This window comes from Apteryx rowi, unplaced genomic scaffold (assembly GCF_003343035.1).
Source record: "Apteryx rowi isolate R43461 unplaced genomic scaffold, aptRow1 scaffold_202, whole genome shotgun sequence".
In the NCBI taxonomy this organism is placed as follows: Eukaryota; Metazoa; Chordata; class Aves; order Apterygiformes; family Apterygidae; genus Apteryx; species Apteryx rowi.
In genome coordinates this window covers 344,857-365,175 of record NW_020448331.1, presented here as the reverse complement: position 1 = coordinate 365,175, position 20,319 = coordinate 344,857, and the positions used below count along the sequence as shown (strand labels likewise).

The 20,319-nt window shown below is 37.3% G+C and overlaps 2 protein-coding genes across 5 annotated transcripts in view; one reads left to right on the top strand and one right to left on the bottom strand.

Moving 5' to 3' along the window:
* EEF2KMT (eukaryotic elongation factor 2 lysine methyltransferase) overlaps positions 1 to 9,972 on the top strand; it is a 103,797-nt gene extending 93,825 nt beyond the window's left edge. Inside the window, exons 3-10 of the mRNA XM_026063851.1 lie at positions 1,126 to 1,188; positions 1,904 to 1,984; positions 2,256 to 2,357; positions 2,550 to 2,683; positions 4,346 to 4,653; positions 5,974 to 6,123; positions 6,814 to 6,887; positions 9,858 to 9,972. Of these exons, the coding sequence (XP_025919636.1) occupies positions 1,126 to 1,188; positions 1,904 to 1,984; positions 2,256 to 2,357; positions 2,550 to 2,683; positions 4,346 to 4,653; positions 5,974 to 6,123; positions 6,814 to 6,887; positions 9,858 to 9,971 (1,026 nt within the window). The 3' untranslated portion in view covers position 9,972. The remainder of the gene's footprint in view (positions 1 to 1,125; positions 1,189 to 1,903; positions 1,985 to 2,255; positions 2,358 to 2,549; positions 2,684 to 4,345; positions 4,654 to 5,973; positions 6,124 to 6,813; positions 6,888 to 9,857) is intronic.
* ALG1 (ALG1, chitobiosyldiphosphodolichol beta-mannosyltransferase) overlaps positions 6,918 to 20,319 on the bottom strand; it is a 14,338-nt gene continuing 936 nt past the window's right edge. Inside the window, exons 1-14 of one of the 4 annotated variants that reach the window (XM_026063881.1) lie at positions 20,202 to 20,313; positions 19,984 to 20,061; positions 19,233 to 19,336; positions 18,577 to 18,728; positions 17,390 to 17,479; positions 16,606 to 16,722; positions 15,574 to 15,695; positions 14,887 to 14,925; positions 14,243 to 14,302; positions 13,361 to 13,471; positions 12,277 to 12,391; positions 11,151 to 11,226; positions 10,605 to 10,810; positions 6,918 to 9,977 (exon numbers count right to left, since the gene is read on the bottom strand). In XM_026063881.1, the coding sequence (XP_025919666.1) occupies positions 10,676 to 10,810; positions 11,151 to 11,226; positions 12,277 to 12,391; positions 13,361 to 13,471; positions 14,243 to 14,302; positions 14,887 to 14,925; positions 15,574 to 15,695; positions 16,606 to 16,722; positions 17,390 to 17,479; positions 18,577 to 18,728; positions 19,233 to 19,336; positions 19,984 to 20,061; positions 20,202 to 20,265 (1,263 nt within the window). In that variant the 5' untranslated portion in view covers positions 20,266 to 20,313 and the 3' untranslated portion in view covers positions 6,918 to 9,977; positions 10,605 to 10,675. Of the gene's footprint in view, positions 9,978 to 10,580; positions 10,811 to 11,150; positions 11,227 to 12,276; positions 12,392 to 13,360; positions 13,472 to 14,242; positions 14,303 to 14,886; positions 14,926 to 15,573; positions 15,696 to 16,605; positions 16,723 to 17,389; positions 17,480 to 18,576; positions 18,729 to 19,232; positions 19,337 to 19,983; positions 20,062 to 20,201; positions 20,314 to 20,319 lie in introns of those variants that run through there. The other 3 variants (XM_026063883.1, XM_026063884.1, XM_026063882.1) reach the window with 3 other exon arrangements.

Sequence of the window (20,319 nt, the reverse complement as noted above, 5' to 3'; positions counted from 1 at the left end):
GCTAGAAGCAACCAGCGCTGTCGGCAGCGCCTTCGTAACGCAGCTCCCGCCTTTAAAAGGCAGCTCCGCAGGGCAAGTAACACTAACGGGAAGGGTTTTGCTTTCCTTCCCGAAATGTTTGTGCTCCGCAGCTCAGTTCATCTGCTCACAGCATCTGACATTAGAGGAGCTCATTTCAGGAGCTCGGCGTGGCAGAGCGCCTTTGCCGCGCGCGCAGGAGGCGCGGGCAGCTCCTGGCACCGGCTGCCTGCGGCGGATTCCCCGGGGCCCGGCTGCGGGCGGAGCGGTGCTGCCGGCCCTCCCGTTCAGCCGAGGTGCACGTCACCTTTCCAGCACCAGCCGCGACGGCTACTGACCCCCCTCTACAACAAACTGATTTTCACAGAACCAGTTCCTTTGTGCAGGCTTTGCAGTTTACAGACTGGCAGCGCACCGAAGCAGTTCAGGACATCTGCTCTRCTTCGCTGCCAGCTGAGTTTTACTGCAGTTGAGTTCACTGTGAATATATCCCACTGCATCAGCAGCTCAGCTGATAATGAAGAGCCAAAGCGCCACTTACCTCACCTACATGACTGATCCCAGTGACTGCAGTGGAAGCAGTCATCTGAGTGCTCAAAATTAACTACCAGGGGGTCAAGAAAGTGGCCTGAAAATTTAACTTGCTGCAAAGGCTATCTTGAAATAGCACGTATGGGGACAAGATTTTGATTCACAGCAATGAATGTGATCAATGAATGTGAAATTTAGCATATTTGGTCATAGTCTGGTCCCAGAGTTTCCAGTGTCTAGAATGAGGTATTAAATTCTACTCCTAGAGGAAGAATTGATTTAATATTTATGACTACATTGGGGCGAAAGGATTTGTCCATCAGTGTAGGAAAGTGTACTGTTCTGTCACCTGATTTTCACCTTTGTCTTGTATTGCTTTCCTTACAAATTAATAATGATCTATTTGTAATACACAATAGATTATGATAACATCATCCTTCACAGCAGGTTTCTTTGCTTCCCACTGTGTAGAATTTGGGTGACTTTTGTTTTCTAATTAGCACTTATCATACTTGGATTGTGCTGTATCAAATACTGAGGATGGGGGAAATTCTCATTTTTTCCCCCCTATTTTAGGAACTTGAGCAAAAACTAAAGACTTCATCAGATTCTTCGCTGCTGGTAGATATATTGCACAAGGTAACGTGGACTAATTTAATATCATGACATTTAAAGATCTACTATAGAGCATACTAAAACTCTTCTGATCATATGGTGCTCCTTATGCAAGCAAAAAAATTGTTGCCTTGCACTGCTTTTTGTTGACAATTAAATGGATAGAGAAATTGTAGCACTTTTTCTTTGTGCCCAGCAAAACAGGAAATTTTCTTTTATTCATGTTATTTAGCTGTTCATCATTAGCACCAAAATTAAAGACCGGTGTGCCTGTCTGAGCACAGATGTCTTTAAGATAGCAAACAAGTCAGCCAAGTTGATCTCATAAATGGTGCTCTAATTATTAAGAAAGAGGTAGGTGATCTAAATCACCATCAGAATTCATACACCTTTATTGTGTTTAAATTTTGTATGCAGACAGCAAGTCACAAATAAGGAAAAAAAAGAGAGCCAAGTGGACTCTTTTTTCACCCAGTTTTCTATTTATTTTTTGAAAAATGAAGAATGCATTTGCTTCCTCAGATCTCTACCCTGCCAAACTTATCAGAAATCACCAAATTTAATTTTCTGGCTCAGTATCACTTCTTTTAACTACAAATTGAATCACTATGCATTTCATGGTGCAAAGAGAACCAGGTTCAGTTAATGGCTCCCTTTTCTTTCTCTGGCCCTTTATTGCCTTTCATAAAATCTTCACTTGGTAACTGATTACATTGCAGTTGTTGGTTTATTGTTTCAGACTATTCTCCACCCCCTGTGTGTAAAATATCCCTCTTCCGTCAAGTACAGAAGAGGCTTTTTAACTGAACTCATTAAAAAGGTAGTGTTTACTTTTCATATGGCTTGGAACCTTTTTTTTTTTTTTAAACTTGGGATGGGTCTTCTTGTTAAGTGGATTCTTACAAATCACTTGAAAACATGACATTTTTACATTATGGGCCAAGCTGAATTCTTTGTAATAACAAAAACTAGCATTCAGTGTAAAATGTTATAGCAAAGGTGTATTAAAATGGTAGTTGATGTGTGTATAGTTTCTGTTTCAAGATTGATAAATTGGTATCTGAAATTCTGTACTATTCTCTTTCACACAGCATGAATCCACAACAGCTGAACCCTTGGATGAATTGTATGATACACTAGCAGATATTTTAAATAAAGAAGAATCTACTCATTGTTACAAAAACTACTTACTGGTAAAAACAATATTGCACTATTATAAATCACTTTTTAATCATCTAAACTAAGCAGTAATTGGCTTAAAAAGTAACCCCCAGAAACCCAGAGCACAGAGTGCTTCCTGCCTTTCTCCAGATGCTAGTACTGATTTTAAACTGTAAAATATGTTGTCTGTGCTGATGCATTCTCTTCCTGTGTGTGTCTTCCAGCCCACAGGAGAATCTGTTACCCTTTCTGAGAATGTGGCAATCATCTCACGAGGAACCACAGGCCTTGTCACATGGGATGCTGCTCTTCATCTTGCTGAATGGGCAATAGAGAATTCTACAGTTTTCAGTAACAGGTAACAAGCACATCACAGATAGAAAGATGGGGAATGGTGCTAAGGTATTTTCATCCATATCGTGAATGAGCTACGCAACTATAATTTGATAATACACATTATTTACCCCCCAAATAACTGAAATTTAAAATAATGCATAACTTTTAAATGTGAGCAAGAAAGAATCCCACTGAGGTACTGGTAAGTCTTAGCAAGTCCTAATTTCCCTTCCCTAAGCACTCTTACATCATTAAGAAATTAAAGAATCGTACGGTACTTTTGTAATTTCATCTCAAGATCTCAGAGCACATCACAGATGTTAATGAGAAACAGTGCCTCTATTATTTTCSTGGTTTTGATGATAGTAATGGTATGGCACAAAGAAGCTGGTTGACTTGTTCCTGACACCATAAGCCTCAAGGCCTAATGACTACACCCTTTCCCCACTGGCTAACTGCTGCTCTTGTCAGTACTGTTCTGCAACAGTTGAGCTTTAATTCAGCAGAAGACTTCAGAGTTACTTTGAGACAGGTATTAAGATCAAAACCATTACACCATGCAGTCTGACCTCCTCTGTTCTGTAGGCTATTAAATTTCAGCTACCCCCCTGTCAAGCCAATAACTTTAATTAGTGCACTTAACACCATGATGGGAATCATTTTACCTAACTTTAGATGATTACAGTGCAGATGTCTACATCTCATCTCATTATCTAAACTCTGTTTATAACCAATGGAGAAGAACAAACACTTTTGGGGAAAGATTCAGCTGACTTATTTTAAGTATCTACCTCACAAGTAAATATATTGTGCTCTAGAAGTCTGTTTCTCTTCACTGACTATGAAAAGAACTGGACAACCAGTTCAGATGGAGACAACCATGCTGCAAATGTCTAAAGTTGGGTGGAACATATCTCGCCCCAGGGATGGAAATGCTTTCTACCATATGCAGAAGCAGAAGACTGAAGTTCCTTCATTTCTTCGGGCCCAGACAGTGGGAGAGAAGTGATTAAGAGAAGCACATCTAGATGATCCTATTGGCTGCTGCTTCTAACCCTTCTTTCCCCAGAAAACATAAAATATCTTTGCTGAGCAAGCTTTGCAGAAACTTTCTCAACCCAGCCCTGTAAACCAGTTTGACATTAAGCAAATTAGCAAGACACATCCACTGAAAAAGAGGTACTATCTTACTGACTAATTGTCTGCTTTTGTTTTAAAGTGGTTTGAGATCTGATTTCCCTGTAGGGTTACTTGGCTTCATCCCAGCATACTTCTCTTTGTAATGCCCATGCAAGATGTCTGAGCTGGAACATCCAACCTTTTTCTTGTGGAAGTCAATTCAGGGCAGTCTAAGGAGGTATATTAGAAGCATAACATAATTTTGACTAAGAGAATATGTGGATCACTATCAGGGGTGCACAGGAGCTGGATCTGGGGACTGTGTAGTGTCATACTTATATGATGTGGGAACAGGCGTTTAAGCTTGGTTATAAGCCTTATCTTTGGGTATCTGCATACTGTATCTCACGTAAGTCTTCCAGTTGGTCCAGGAAATGTTAATTTTATACATATTTCAGTAACTAATTCTTATGCTTAGAATTGCATCTTCATTATTTATATGTTCTGATTTCATAATTCAAATTAGAGTCCTAATAAATACTTATTTTACTCCATTAACCTTCAGGACAGTCTTGGAATTAGGAAGTGGGATCGGCTTCACTGGAATTGCAATCTCTAAAACCTGTAACCCCAAGGCATATATATTTAGTGATTACCACCATTGTGTTCTCAAACAGCTGACAGAAAACATTTGTTTGAATGGCTTTGTTTTGGAGCCTGAAACTACTAATCATATCGAAATGCAGTCCCAAGGCCAGAAGGTAGAAGTGATGAATTACCAAAAACCAAAACTAACTGTTGCAGAACTTGACTGGGGCTCAGTTACAGAAAAACAACTGATGGATCTTCAGCCTGATGTCATCATTGCAGCAGGTACCATACACTTCTGATTACGCTTCCCTGTGTGATATCATGCAGCAATAAGTAAATAACAGGGACAAAATGCAAAAATATTTATGTGCAGGACTCAGTCATTTCAGTTACCGTATCTGAAAGTATATGACAGATGTACTTCCAGTTCATTTCACCATTCTTTTTCAGATAYTCAACAGTTGTTTACCTATCATTGAAAAGCAAATTTTCTCCTCTTTTTTTTTTAATTGTGAAACAGAAGATAAGAGCCCCATCAATTAGAACTGGCAAATTTGGCAGTCTCATAAGGGATAATGCATATTAAAAAAATGTTACTTTTCTGGAACTTACTTATCTACAAATCTTGAGGGACTTCATAAACAATTGAAGATGTTAAATCTAGCAGTAGTAAAATTTCAGAGCTGCAGTTACAGGCTTCTGCTCCCTGATTTGGGGCTTCGCAAAGCAAAAATTGCCTAAGAATTCAGGTGAAGTAATGAAAAAACATATTATCTTTGTCATCAAAGGCATCACATTAGATAGATTGTGAATTTTATAAAATGAAGTCACTCTATGTTATCTAATCCCAACCATACTGCTCACAGAATGCACAAAATAGCCTAACTTAGATTCATAAAGGCAAGGTAATTCAAAACTGGGGGTGAATTACATGTATTTTTCATTTTCCATTACTAGCTACTGCAGCACAGATTTTTATTATGTTTCATCAAGAGTAACTGGTACATCTGTCACTGGTACATGCATATGCCTTGACTTTGTGTGTCATGAACAACCACCTCTTGAATATCAGTTCTTAACACAAGACTGACAGCCTTTAGAATCACACTGCTAAATAGTAAGGCTGATATTTTGTACCCCTTAATGGTCAGTTTTACGTGCTTCATAAGTATTCCTACTGTTAACAAATTATTCAAGGTGGAAGCTGCTGCAGTTCAAATCAAGTGTTTTGTGATTAGCCACTGAAATAGATATATCTAATTATTCAGTTTCATCCTAAGGACAGTCATAAATGACAGTACCAACACTCAAATTTTTGCTTAAGAGTGCATGAACTTAAACACAGTATTTGACAATCCATTTGCAAAATGGAGTGCCARTTTTTCATGGGTTTGGACTGATATTACAGATGAGGGCAACTTGGCACAGCACATGCAATGGGATATGTTTTCTAAAAGCTCTTCTGGAAWTTTTTTAACTCCTCAATAAAAAAAAAAATCATATTCTGCTTTAAGGTAAATATTTTATCTTTTCATTTTGTAGTTTTCATTCTGCTTTTTGCCCATTTCTCAATAAATACCCTATACTTTCCTTTTTGTGCAGATGTGGTGTATGATCCAGAGATAACTTTAGCCCTTATTGGTATGCTACAAAAACTCTCCACTTACAGAGCAGATGGAAAACCTCCTGAGGTCTACATTGCTTTTACAGTTCGTAATCCGGACACATATCATCAGTTCAAGGCTGAACTTGGTAGGTGCCTTCTCATTAAGTGTATCATAGTTTGGCCTCTTTCCCAGTTACTTAATCTGTAACAGAGATGAACAGGAGCATTTTTTTTAGTGATGGCTATTTTCTGATAGTGAGATTCTTATCCTATAGCTGGAACCAGCGGAGGTCAGCCTAAAAGCCATGACCTTCCCACATGGATTGGATCAGGAGACTGGATCTCAGCTTTTTGCTACATCCTGCACATCGTAACTCACATTTGTTATAGTGCCAGCTTGTGATGAATTGCAAGCTTGGTGGTGATAGGAAAGATCATTAGGGTTAAGATTAAAGGAGGAAAAGCATCTGTGCTGTTGTAGTGATAACATTCCAGATGCAGCATAAAACTTTTACCTTGACTAATTGTTCTTTGAGGATTAAAAAAATAGAGATGAAGTAAAATGAGGAGGAATGTTGGACTTTGTTTCACATATTCTTCAAAAGCCTGTTTTTTGCAGCCTGCTGGCTGTACAACTGGCCTTCAGCAATTGGTTAATAAAATTGTTGACTGCATAGCACAAGTGTACCTGTTAATTTTTAAAAATACATACTCAWAAGCATTTGCCTGTAGCTTGAACAGCATCCTAAAAGATCTCGTCTTACAGAACTTGGCACACAACTTTTGTTCTTCATTTTGTTAAGCAGAAATGTAATTCCCAGTGTTTCTTTTCACAGATAAAATTGGGATTGGATGGCAGATTATTCCAGCCCACAGGAACAGTATTTTCCTCTATGATCTGCATTCAAACGTAACTATCCTACAACTATTGATATAGATTGGGTAAATCCAATACAATAGAATTTTCAGACCAACAGGAGCTATTTCATACATACAAGATTATCTTGAATTCCAGAAACAAATGAGAGGCATTAGGGATACAACTGTAGGCACAGACTGTTGTCAAAGTGCGTTACATTTCCTCCTGTAGTTGTCAGCATGCATGTGAGCAAGCAGCTGCCCCTTAGAAGAATCTGTGGGCTTCGAGCTGTAGGGAAAAAAAGCCCTAATCATACTGCACTCTGATTCTGTACACAAGCAACAGAACTGAACTGTATAGTTTCAACTGTATTTTGATTTGTATATAATGGAGGCACATCTGCAACATCACAGGATGAATATCTCACACTGAGAAGGGAGCAGAACAATGTTTCATAGTAATAAATAGTTTTTAAAATTGAAAGCATTTGTAGATGGTCATAAACTTTTTTATACGTTTGTATATACTTGTATACTTGCAATGTGAGTTATCTTAGAACAAAATGAGTAATACCTACAATGAACACAGATAGCATCACAAATTTCTACGATGCTGTAAAAGAAGGAAATTGATTCTGCTGTAAATTAGATGCATCTTTACTCTGCAGTGATGACAAAAATCAGAACTTGATTTACATTTCTCTCACGTAAGAACTGACACAACTAGCTATCAGGAAGCCATCTTCTCAGACTGGCCAGAAAATGCAAAAAGAACCATACTCCACAGCAACACTCCTCTTTGTCTAAGTGTASTGCAAGGAGGAAAAGTTTATCTCACCTTTTCTGAAACTTCTGATAATGCATTAATCATTTTCCTGTTTGAAAGTATTAGTCTTGAAGTAGATAACCAAATGTGTTGCTCTTTCTCCTGACTTCCAGTTCTGTACCTTGTTTTAAAAGCTACTTAAGAGAAAACAAACAAATACCTAGTATCCTTCCATAGCAATGGAGAGAAAGTAGGTAGATGATAGATAACTTGAAACTGGAAGAGTCATCTTATTCTTCAGGTTGAAGAATATGACTGTTAGTATAAATCAGAAATACAAAAGCAAGCCCATTACATGTTTTTGGTTTTGCCACCTCTCSCCAAAAAGGAAGAATTCAAAGGTGCTATTATAAAATGCACGCATGCTCACAGCCCAAATAGGAGCTCCTTTATCTTGCTTGGTACAAAATGCTTCATGTTGCTCAGAAGTTATGTAAAGCTTTTTTTTCTGATCTTCATCTTCTGATGGCTTTTTTTTTTGATCTAAAAAAACACATTATTGTAGGAAAATGAAACCTCTTTAGAGAGTTCGGCATTATCATTTACATTAGAGAAGTGCCTAATTTACCTTCCTGTGCATATCATTGGCTAAAGGGGACTTGACATACCATAGGACAGGATTTTGTTGGAAAACATGAAAAATCAGTAGTAAATCTTTATGGCTCATTCTCCAGTCTGTAAACTAATGAAGCTGCCAGTCTCCTACAGTAAACAACTTGGCCTCAAATTTTCATGTTCCCACTAGTGGAGCCAAATCCCTGTCAACAATCACTTTTAACAAAAGAAAGTGTCTACTGTAAACACGGGGCTGAAAGAGAAAGGGAAGACTAGCAAATGGCTGTCTAGTTTCACAAAAGCAGATACTAAATRATAACCAAGTAAGCTGGTTTGAGAACACTGGTGAAGAATTCATTGTAATGATCCACCACCACTGAACTAGGCATTCTGAAGGGAGGGCCTGATAAGCCATCTACCATTTTTCTTTAATTTATAAGCAAGACGAGATTTATAGCGAGCTCTTCTCAATTGTACAATTTATCTAGATGACTTTCCCTAAGCTGGGACTAAGTGAATGGGACAGCTGTTTAGACTGCCCAGCTAGTGCTGAGTATTTTTCATATACATGTTAGTATTAATGAAGTACTTTCCTATGCTGGTACAAGGAATTAAAAATACTCTTAKTTTTGTAACATATCTGATATGCCAGAATTCAGAACAGAGACTTTTTTTTTTTACACCCACATTTAAGCTGTGAGAAAAAATACTACATCCACTCACTGTAGTATAGAAAAATGACTCAAAACATCTTTGCAAGGGTTTTTTCCCTATTATTTCAGCTAAATCAGAGGTTCATTATTAAGGTACAAACCTCATCAAAAGTACAGCTCTTTATTTCTGAAGCCCCTATTTAAGTTGGTTTTCAAGTTCTCAGGTAGTTCCATTGTCATTTTAGTGTTCTACGATGATGATCACAGAGTACTTATATGGGAAGTCACAAAGTGAATGTTTGTATTGAACAGTATTTTGTACTGCCCTAGCTCTTGACAGAGAATACCAAGGTCAATAATTAAGGCATTTCCAATTAAGAACCAGAGCGCACACAGCACCTCCTTTAAGACTCAGTAATATTTAATTCCAGTTAAGAAAAAAAATTCTTCAGGCACACTGCAAAAGCACAATTTGTAGAAAGCCAGCAGAAACTGTCGTTCTCCAACAAATATAGCCAAGAATGGCAAAATAAGCAGTAGCAAAAGTGCAGCTCCAAGACAGACAAGGTTTTGGGCAACTGGCCCAGTTTCCTGAAACAGCCATTTATCAAGTAACAGAAAGGAACAGAACTATTTTTTAACTGTCAGGGAAGAATATTTGTTAGTCTGGCAGAACTAGAAAATGAATAAAGCTAAATCATCATCCTATCTTTACTTGTCCAAGCAGCAACCATATGATAAAACCAGGCACATTTACTCCTTAAATGACTGACATCTATTTTATAAAGAATCATAAAGATGATGAAGTAAGCAGCCTGTAAGTACTGGGTCTGCATGTGAATACTAACTATGTAAAAAACAAGACTATACCTGAATGAGCATTCAGAAAGTGAAGCGCCTTTTTACTGGATTATGCATACTTTAATAATCTTTTTTCCTCTTCTATTCATCTGTTCAAATAGGAATACATTTTATGTTCTTTCTCAAGGTAAATGGGCACATTTACTTCAGTGTACAAGGACAACACTCATCAGAAGAGCTGTTTTCCTCTCAATGTTCAATAAAGCTGTTATGTATCAACGACTGTRCTTCCATACTCTAGCACACACTGTAAAAAGGAAAAGAACTTTGAAGCTAAATGGTTCTCCCTTCATAAAAATATACAAGAGGATATTCAGTATTTGTCTAGGGAAGACTAGCCAAGAATATGAACCGTTACAACCCCCCCCCAGTATCCTCAGTTCAGATAACACACAGTTCAAATACAGAGCATCTCCCACTTACAGGGAAAAGAAACCTCAAATCACCTAAAGCAATTACTGCAAAGGAAGAAGTTTTAAGTAATAGGTACTGTATGTACAGTAGGTATAACTGGTATACTTCTTACACACATTCAGTATCTACACCAAAGAGTAACCTTTAAGCAACACAAGTAACAGATTTTGCATGTATGAGTTCCTAGAGTAGTTCAACCCCTCTCCCACTTTCTAAAGGTTAATTCCAAGTGATAAGGAAAGGTAGTCCAGATGGCAAGGCTCAAGCTCTTTAGGGCAGGAACCCTGTCTTTCCTCAGTACTTATATAGTCAGCACTCAACAACCTCAACTGCAACCTCACCACTACTCTTACTCGCACAGGAGACTCAAATTGTGAAGAATGAGGTGTGTTTAAACACTTGTCCCAAGGTGAAATGATTAAAAACTGCAACAAAATCAAAACATAAAATGTTTATTCACCATTTATCACATCTATGCAAATCCAGGAATGTATTAGCTTTTTTTCCACACTCTTCTTCCCCTGCAAAAAGTCATTCATTCTGCCTAAACAAAGGAAGAACAGTCTGGTCCCAACTCTCATCCCAGCGCAGCTGCTTGGATGCCCGAAGATTTCTTCTGAAATTGTGAAGTTTGCCTTCCAGTGTAGGAAATTCCAAGAAAAGCATCTGTAAATTGTTTAAAACCCCCMCACACACACAGAAAAAAAGCCATCATTATTACATTTTAGGCTCATTCTAGCCTTCCCAATTTTTACCCTAAACTACGGTGTTACATAAAAAGGAAGCTCTTTGGTCTGACCCTCTAAATAACATAAGATGACAATATTTAAAGTCTTATCAACAGCTTCAGATTCATATACAAATAGAAGTATGGCCAATAAAATTCACCAGGCAAAAGAATGTCCTCTGAGAATGCAAAATACATAGATGATAGTCAGATATGAAAAGGTAGCTCACATAGTAAGACCTTTCTAATTATAGCCAACAAGAAAGAAAAAGCCTTTACCTTCAGCTGTTCTGCAAGTTCATTTGAATCCCTAAATATCAGACCATTTTCATTGTGTTTCACAAGTTCATGTAAACTGTGAACAAAAGTCATAGAAGAAAACGTGAGCAAAAAAGCAGCGAGTGGGACATAATATTTAAAAAGTTACACAGCACTACCTGTGCTATGATGTCTGCAGCATTAAGATCCTGGATGTGTATGTTTTAGCTTCATTCCTGACAAAATGGGATAAAGGGGCCAGGTAAATTTAAAGATTGTTTCCCCTTCTACGTGTCAGCTTATCCAGGTCTACCATTACAGTAGAAAAGTGCCCTCTCTCTGTCTTTGTGCCATTCATTTGGACATACATTACAATTTAAGGCAATGATCCTTGTGTTAAAATTAACCCACAAGGCAAATCTGTCCATGATCCAATTCATGGGATTTTCATGAACTTCTGCCAGCACAGGAGAGGAAGGAAGAATGGTGGCAAAGGGTAGGAAGGAATGACTGGCGAAACCACCTTCGGTGCATCAAAGATATCTACAAGGTTGAACTTGCCCYGCAGAAGATGCTCGACTGAACTGTGCTAGTCTGTACCACAAGTAATTTTAAGATTTTTTTTCTGGTAAGTAACTTTAAGTGATACAATCTTGTGTTCTAAAACCACATAAAAAAATTATTCACTAGTCACAGCATTATCAAGACATCACAGCACAAAGAATATATTTTTCTTTATAAAAAGCCATTGTTTCCTCAAAGAACTGTAAATTGTACGGGTAACTATACATACAGTCATCCTTTCAAGAACAGAGACATGTCTATGTGGAAGGAAGCATTTTTTAACTATACAGAAACAAAGTATCAGATCCACCTGGGATTACAGGGTGGTTATTCCTTATGGCAACTGGTTTCATTAAGTACTCTCAATTTTGTAGAATCTACTATTAATCTTTTAGCTGATCTGAAATGAAGCAACCTTGATTTCTACTGTTTATCTTATTGAATCAAAAAAAAAAGTTATTATGGCATAATACTGGAATCACATTTGATATATGGAGAAGCTGCTGAACTGTTGCTTTGTAAGAAAGAGTATTTTTTTTTTAAATCATCAACTTAAATTATATCAGAATAAGCAAGCTCTTACCATTCAAAGTGTATTGCACATACAGGTAAACAACAGCCAAACATATCTACCACCTTCATAGGTAAATCCAAACCACTGGATGACTTATGGAGACACACACCCAAATCTGCTGAGCCTGAAAAGCAAACAAAATGAACAACAGCCTAAATTCTCTGAAAGCAACTCTTCTGATCTTATTGTAAACCTTTTCATTTCTATGGGTGACACGAGCTAAACATGAGCCACTTTTCAACACCATCCAGACTGACTCAATTTCAGGCACTCAAAAAATATTATACAACATATTTTGTTACTAAAATTAGCCAGGCTTTAGAAACATACTAGACAAGCTGATACTAAATTAAAGGGAATTTAAAAACCTTACATATCCTAAGCAGCCTTTCTGCCCCTTAATCTCCTAAGAATGGGTAAGTGTACAGGAAAACTCTATCAGAATGCAGACAAGATGTGCTTCATGGCTCACTAGCAACCTCTTTCAATTCAAGTGATTTCAAAACAGAGAAATTACAGTATCATTTTATAGACACTATATTTATTATTCAGGAATTACCAAATTACCTAGGTTTTAAAGCCACATAAATGAGCAGTCTCTAAGTTTCCAAAAAGTAGATCAAGTTGAATTTGTATTTTACTACGGTATTAGGCTTACTCACACTTTATGCTATTACAAGGAACATGCTGAGGGAACACTATTCCAAAGAAACGTTAATTTAGAATTTCAACTACTTTTGGTTGCTCAGCCAAAAACTTTATGATTTGCTTTACTGAACTGATCCTGGAGGTAAACTGGAACATAAATATGCACATTGTATTTCAGCATAACTATATGAATGGAGGACTGCAAAGACCAGATTAAAAYAGCAATGCAGACACTATGTCTGCTTCTCAAAATAGCTAGTTACAGAAGCTTAGCAATTTTGCTGGCATGAGAAAAAAAACAAAAGCACTATATATCTCTACCGTCATTAACGAGCAATTTCACTCACCTATTGTATTAACCTGTGCAAAATTTAGACCAGTTATCTGCAACTTTGCTAATTTGTTTTCATACATTCTCATGTCTATTTAGTAACCCACTATTTACCAAGCAAAAGAGGGTAATCCTCAGCTTCAAGCCATGGTGTACAGATCTGGATATGTTTGAAGTGTAATTTATCAATCAGTTGGTTGTAGTACTCTTTTAGGGGTCCTTTGCCTTTTTAAAACAGAAAAAAAATATTAGTGATTTTATTGGGATGACTGAAAATAAGGTGTGGTCTGTGCATCATAGTGTACAGTTGGCAAAATCCCGTTGTCTCAGGCAAGTCAAAAAACATACCACCTATGATCCCYCCAAAAGGCACCTAAGTTCCCTTGAAAGCAATTTGAATCTAGACTTAATCTCTTAAACAGTAATTAGAAGAGCTTGCCATCAATATCTTCCGGTCTTGTCCTGCTTTTTGCCTAAAGCCGTAAGATAACAAAATAACTAATGACAAACTTCATCAGCACGATGACCCTTTAAAATCAAATTAAATTTTAGTTTACTATTAATGAGAAAGTTAAMCAAATAGCATTCATCCCATCTACATCACTTTTTTTCAAAACCTTGTTTGATGAGTAAATCTTCTTTTCCAGAACTAAATAAAAACCTTTCTGCTTAACAGGCCAAACATCAGAATTTTTCATTTCTTTTGCTGCGGTATCTCAATGTTCAAAATGTTAAGATTAAAGTATGTTGAAACTGAAGTAATGCACAGCAATACTAGATGGGTGGGCTGAGAAATTCTCCTGTTTACAAATATGGCATAGTTACTTTCCTTCAACAGTCCAACTATAAATTATTACTCTTATTTTTAATCAGGCATAAAGACAACAGTCCCTCCTATCTCTTCGCCATCAGAAGAAGAGTTAGCATAGTGTGACAGCAGAATGAAGTCTTTTGTATTAGTACTAAAAGAGAACTCTAAAGCAAAGAAACTATTACCTGTTATCACACATACTAAAGATGGAAGCTTGACTCCCTCGTTGATATACTGTTCATAATCTGGAGAAGATAAAAAAAAGTTTTGAGTTGATAAACATATGGATGCCTCTGATCACAGAATGATCATAGTTTACAAACCCTTACTTCCTACTTCAACCAATTGCTTTAAGAACATATACCTAGTAAGAGTTGTACATTTAGCAAACAAACCTTTATAGAAATAAATTATGGTATGTTTGAAATGCACTATTCATAAAGCATTTGTTCAGCTATCCCAAATCAGCTGTTTCAACATATTTAAAAACTGTAGCTGCAAAGCTGCAAAGTCTACCAAATAAATCAACACATTTCCATCTTTCTTATTTTCAAATGCTTATGGAGAGTGTATATATAATAGCTTAGAAAGTAAATTTGCAATTTGCAAGCTAGTTAGAAATATAACCTCCCCCCCAACAACTGCTTTGCTTGAATCCAGATGTTGCACTTCTCTATTTTAATTCCTACACTTAAACCACTGGCACTTTTTCAAATACACTTGTATTTTCACTTGAATTTAGAAGCATTGTTGTTTAAAGAAACCCTTCATAACTGTTCAGAATACAGCCATACCTATTTGAATAGTTGAGATGAACTTCTTAACCTACCTTCTAAAGCTTTTAAAAGGACAGAAAAATCTTCATCCTCTGAAAGAGAGGGCTTTATTAGTGACATTCATATTACTATTATTTGTAATAACCTATTGTTTTTAAATAATAATCATTAGGTAAAGGTGAGAAAGTCATGATTATTAAGCATGAAATATGTTTCTCCTATTGAAAATCTTCTATAACTATTATTTTCATAAATACAATCCTATACCATACACAATGCTTATTTGCTGCCTTTATTGGCAACTTTTCAGACAGACAAACCACAAATAGTGCACATCCCCAAAAGACAGGCCATATCAAGTTAATTCTCTAACTTTAGAAACTAGAAATTTTTAAGTGTAGAAATTACCCTCTGAATTCAAAGGTATCAACAGTTCTGCCCATGGTTACTAGCAATAGATTTTTTTCCCCTCTGTTCCTCTTTTTTCATACAGACAGGAAAAAAAAAGTGAGAAAATATATGTAATATGCATAATTGTAAATAAAAGAGTAAAAATTTTAATTTCTTAGGGTCATTTTACAGCATTTCTTCCAACCGAATCAAAGAAAAATGCAACTTTGCCACTGATGATCCCTGTTTAGCATGATAAGTGTCACATGTGGGGAAGCAGAAAACAGCCCTAGTTTTATTTTTTGTTAAGCGGTTGTTAAATATTAAAAACAAATGATTTATTTCCAAACCTGTCCAGCTTGTGCTGCTGATTAGAAGAGCTGGCCGTCCTCTGGTTTTTATCACGCATCCACTTTTATGATCCATTTCTGTAAAGGCAGACCTCTCAGCACTCGAATTGACAGACTCTGTACTACGTAAACAGAATTTTCTAAATATAGACTACACAAACAGCCAACAAACACAGAAGGAAATACTGTGCTTAACTGGCAAGAATTTCCAAAGGCTTTGTTTCAGATTTGTTGCTCAAATTCTCTGAAAACATATTTATTGCAGTACTGAGCTGCAAAGAGATACCTGATCATAAGAGATCATTTTTCGTTTTTAATATTACTATCTAGAGCCTAGTGACACTACTGCTGYAGACATGATTCCATTCTCTAACAAAGTATTTTCCTTAACAAATTGATAAAACAATCAGCCTGTCTTTTCACCTCTGTCTTGAACATGTATTAGAGATGGTGGTCAGTAGCACATTTATGCATACTGTGCTGGAAATTTCCAAAAAGAAACTGCCATATGCTATGGCTTTCTCCTCCTTTTAAWGCACTAGTTTGGTAAAGTAACTGCAAATTAAGCTATCTACTATAGCAGATATACTGCATATGCCCAGAGAGGAAAGCGTAATACTTGCACAAAGATCTTGAAAACTCTCCACAGTAAATGAAAGGAAAGGATGCTATCAAGGTAGYGTCCAATCAGTGCTATCTAGATCAWCAGGAAAYACAACTGCTGCCTTTCACCCTTTAGATGTTCTATTACAGATTCCCTCAGTACTTAGGTCAGGTTTTTTTAAATGTATTTGTATTATTTTACACATTAAGAATTGTGCTGCTGCAGTTTAATGATTTCACTTATTCTGGCCTCTCTCAATGACAATTAAGGTAACTTGCATATCATCTCCTGCTGGCTAAGAGCACATGAAGACCCCTCTGCCTGTTCATGTTCAGTAACTTGTCACCCTGTGCAAAAATATTTCTAGTAACTAAGTGCAATAACCCTATGTCATTCAGTTAAGGACTGTAATTGCATTTTTTACTTACGCATACTGTGCTTTAAAAGGTTCATAGACTTTGGCAAGCTTCATATACAATTGATGTTGAAGTTCTAAAGGTGTTTCCTTAAAATAAGAAGCTGGCTTGTCATACAGAGTTACTGCCCTGTAATGAAATAAATTCACAAATTAAATAAAAAATAGATGTAACAGGATGCAAATTGTAAAGAAAGAATGACAGGCTACAACACTGTAACACGGAAAGTAATTAAATTAATAAAATAAAATAATGATTTGACTCTTATGACTTTTTCTATTYCTAAAGTTTTCTGGAATAGAACAAACTTGACATATTAGAGTGAACCCTGTAACAAATAACCCTTTTATGCACATATTCAAAGAATGTAATGCAACCATGAAAACTGCAAACATAATTATCCTAATTTTTTAACTTATTTCATAACTGTGCCTGAGCAGCTTTGATTTTAAAGCTCTATGACTGCAAAAGAAGAACGTGCAAGACASACTAACTGTAAGTTAATGCAGTGATTAGTGATGCTCAGTCTGATTCTATAGGCAGCTTCATAGCAAAGTTCCACAACATCTGTACTCCCGCTGTCCAGTCAATGGAGTGTTAATTATGAAAGCTAATGAAGATTCTTGAATGTCCACACTTCACTAGCTCATTAAAAACCAGAACATGTTTCAGTGGTGATGGACAGAAAAGGGAAAACTGCTTTTGTAAGGTTTCTCTATATCCAGAATCATCARGGCTATGCATTTTAATCTCACTGCAAGTATGCACATAATAATGTTAGAGGTATTTGACTTACCTTATATTGCACTTCTCCCATAGATCTTCTTTCATTGCATTAGTGACACAGAAGTTATAGTCAGACAAACGCCCAAAAAGCTTTTCATACCTGACAAAAATTAAATCTCAGTTAGGAACCACAGGCAGATAATCTCAATAGCCAAATAGTAGCTTCTCACCAGTTGCAATGAAAAATAAATAAATAAATGCAAACAAACAAAAACCCCAGTAACTGAAATTTAATTATGAATTATGTACTGACTCCTTATACTGGAATAATATCAGTTTATGAAAACTGATGCAGGATGACTCCCTTATCTCTTAAGGCCTGAGAACACAATACTCAAAACTCTTTATGAACCTCGGGCAAGGCAGATTCAGCAAGAAACACAACTACCATTAAAGACAGGTTGGAGTGTAAAGCAGGAATTGAGAACAAAACACACTAGACTTAAAGTCATTATAATAAAAAGATCAAAGTTTATGCATATATACATAAAAGTAAACTGCCTACCTCACCAAGTCAGAATAAAAGGAAGAGACATATGCAAATCACAGATTTTGATCCATATGAGTGAATCTGTTAATTCCTACAACATTCTCTAACCTACTCAAAAACACACAGGTTTCTAAGACTTTAATTTCCTATTAATAGATAGCTCACATACCACAGGTATACATCTACATTGTATTGGGACACCATATTTCACTTCTAAGTTTAAAATGAATAGGCCTTTTTAGAGCCTAGACTTCTTACAATGATATGCATTCTTTACAGTTTGCACTGTATGTATACACACACATGTATCTGGAAGAATATTCCTTAACCTTAATGCCGAAAGGGAGTCTTACAGTACACCATAGAAATTAAAAGACAGGTTTTCTTTCAGAAGCTGCCCCCAAATTCCCTTATATAGAGAACAATATAATTTCTTCAGATTACRTAAATTATTTTATAGAATGAAACAGCCCACACCAAATTTTTAGCATGTTTTGCAGGAAGCCACCTACCATCACCTTCCTRTACATTAACAGAGATATTTTATAGAATTTGCTTTCTGAAAAGGAAGCAAGTTCAAGACAGCAAAATTCAGAACTTTATARAATTAGCCCTTTGCTAATTACACTCTACTCTCAGCTCTCCATCCTTCTGAATATTGCAAAGGTACATAATTTGTGAAGAGAAGAAGAAATTACTATACAAACCATTTTGCAATTTGTACTAGCAGGTGATTTCTTCCATGAATCAGACTCATTATAGTATATCCATAGTTATGCCAATCAATTATCAGTTTGCTTCTCCATACAAGACACGCTACCCAGGCAACAGCTATACTAGGTAGACCTGGAGGATTCTGCTTAACACATAAAACAAATACAAATAGTGTGAGACTGTGGTCAAGGCACGAATGCTTAGCAACTACRAGAAAATGAAAAGGAAAGGATTGAAATTACATTGCTTTTAAGAATYGTAATGAAGAGAGACAATTTTGTATTCTCCAACTGTATAATTTCCACTTTGCTAYGAATACTGGCAGGCATTTCAAATTTTACTGTCAAATCTGGATCAAAATTCCCCTCCARTAAATATACAAGCTTCCCCATTAAGATTTATTCTTCACTAATGTCCATGCCAATGAYGTTTGAAAGCTCAAAAATTAACAGGAAATTCAAAGATGAGTTATCAACAGGAAAATCAAAAATTAAAACCAAATGCATATTTTTATAAATAGGTTAACACCATGGATTATGCCAGTTTCAGCTCTAAAATAGTTAGAACAATGCCCCAGACTGCTAAAAAAATGCCCTGTAGTGTAATACTACCTATTTTTTAATCAAAATTACACACACACAAAACATACCTGGAGAAGAACACAGGATGGCTGATCCATCTTCAACATTGTGTACAGTAATTGCATTGCCTGTGCAATGACTTTTACAACATACTGGAAAATCTTAGGGCCAACTGCAAAGTGACAAAAAAGTTGGTAAGAATAATTCTACAGCTCTCCAGACAAAAACATGCACTTCATATAAAACCAGCCATCTTTGCAGGGAAAGTTTTAAAGTAATAGCACTCTGTAAAAAAAAACTGTTTTTGAAAAGACAACACCCCAAGATCCTTCCAAACTACAATTCTACATCTTGTCTAGAAAAAAAAAAAAAAATCAGAGTACATAGGGACAAACAAACACAGAAGGAAAAAATAAAAGAACAGTCCCCCCCTTCTATTCCAACCTGCCTCAGAAGTGGATTAATGTGCTCCCAAACCATAGATGCAAACGCTCCCAATAAGCAGAACTGCAACTAATTACTTGCAGCCTGTGTATACTGCTCGGACRAACTAGCACACAATTCTGAAGCAGATTTACACTCCTGGAGCAGAGAGACGCAATGCACCGTCAGACTTTTTTTGTACATAAAACTCCTTTCTCCTCCYTGCTCTTCTCCCGGCCCAACCCCTGAAACCGGCGGCCTTGCTCACCGCCCTCCGCACCCGGCCCCTCGCCAGACCCTGATCATTTACTTTCCAAACCAACCATCCCGAGCGGCTTCAGAGCAGCATCAACAATCGCTGTCGCATACGACSGCGCGTCGCTCGATTAAACTTACCTTGCAACGTTTTAAGGTCCGAGATGGGAACGATCCGTATGTTTTCGTTGTCCAAAACGTCGCTGCGAGGCTTCGTCTCTGGAAGAGGTCAAACGCCCCCCGTGAGCGAGGCGACCGCCACAGCGGGGCGGCGCGGACACGCCCGACCGTTAACGGCCGCGCCGCCGCGCGCGCGCTGCGGGGCCGGGGGGGGGAGGGGGGCCGCCCGGCGCACTCACGGAGGTAGCCGAGCAGCGTGACGCCGCGCCCGTGGCGGGCCAGCGAGAGCGCGTGGTACTGCATGCGCGGGCTGCGGCCCAGGTCGCCCAGCACCGCCACGCACACCCGCCCCGCGCC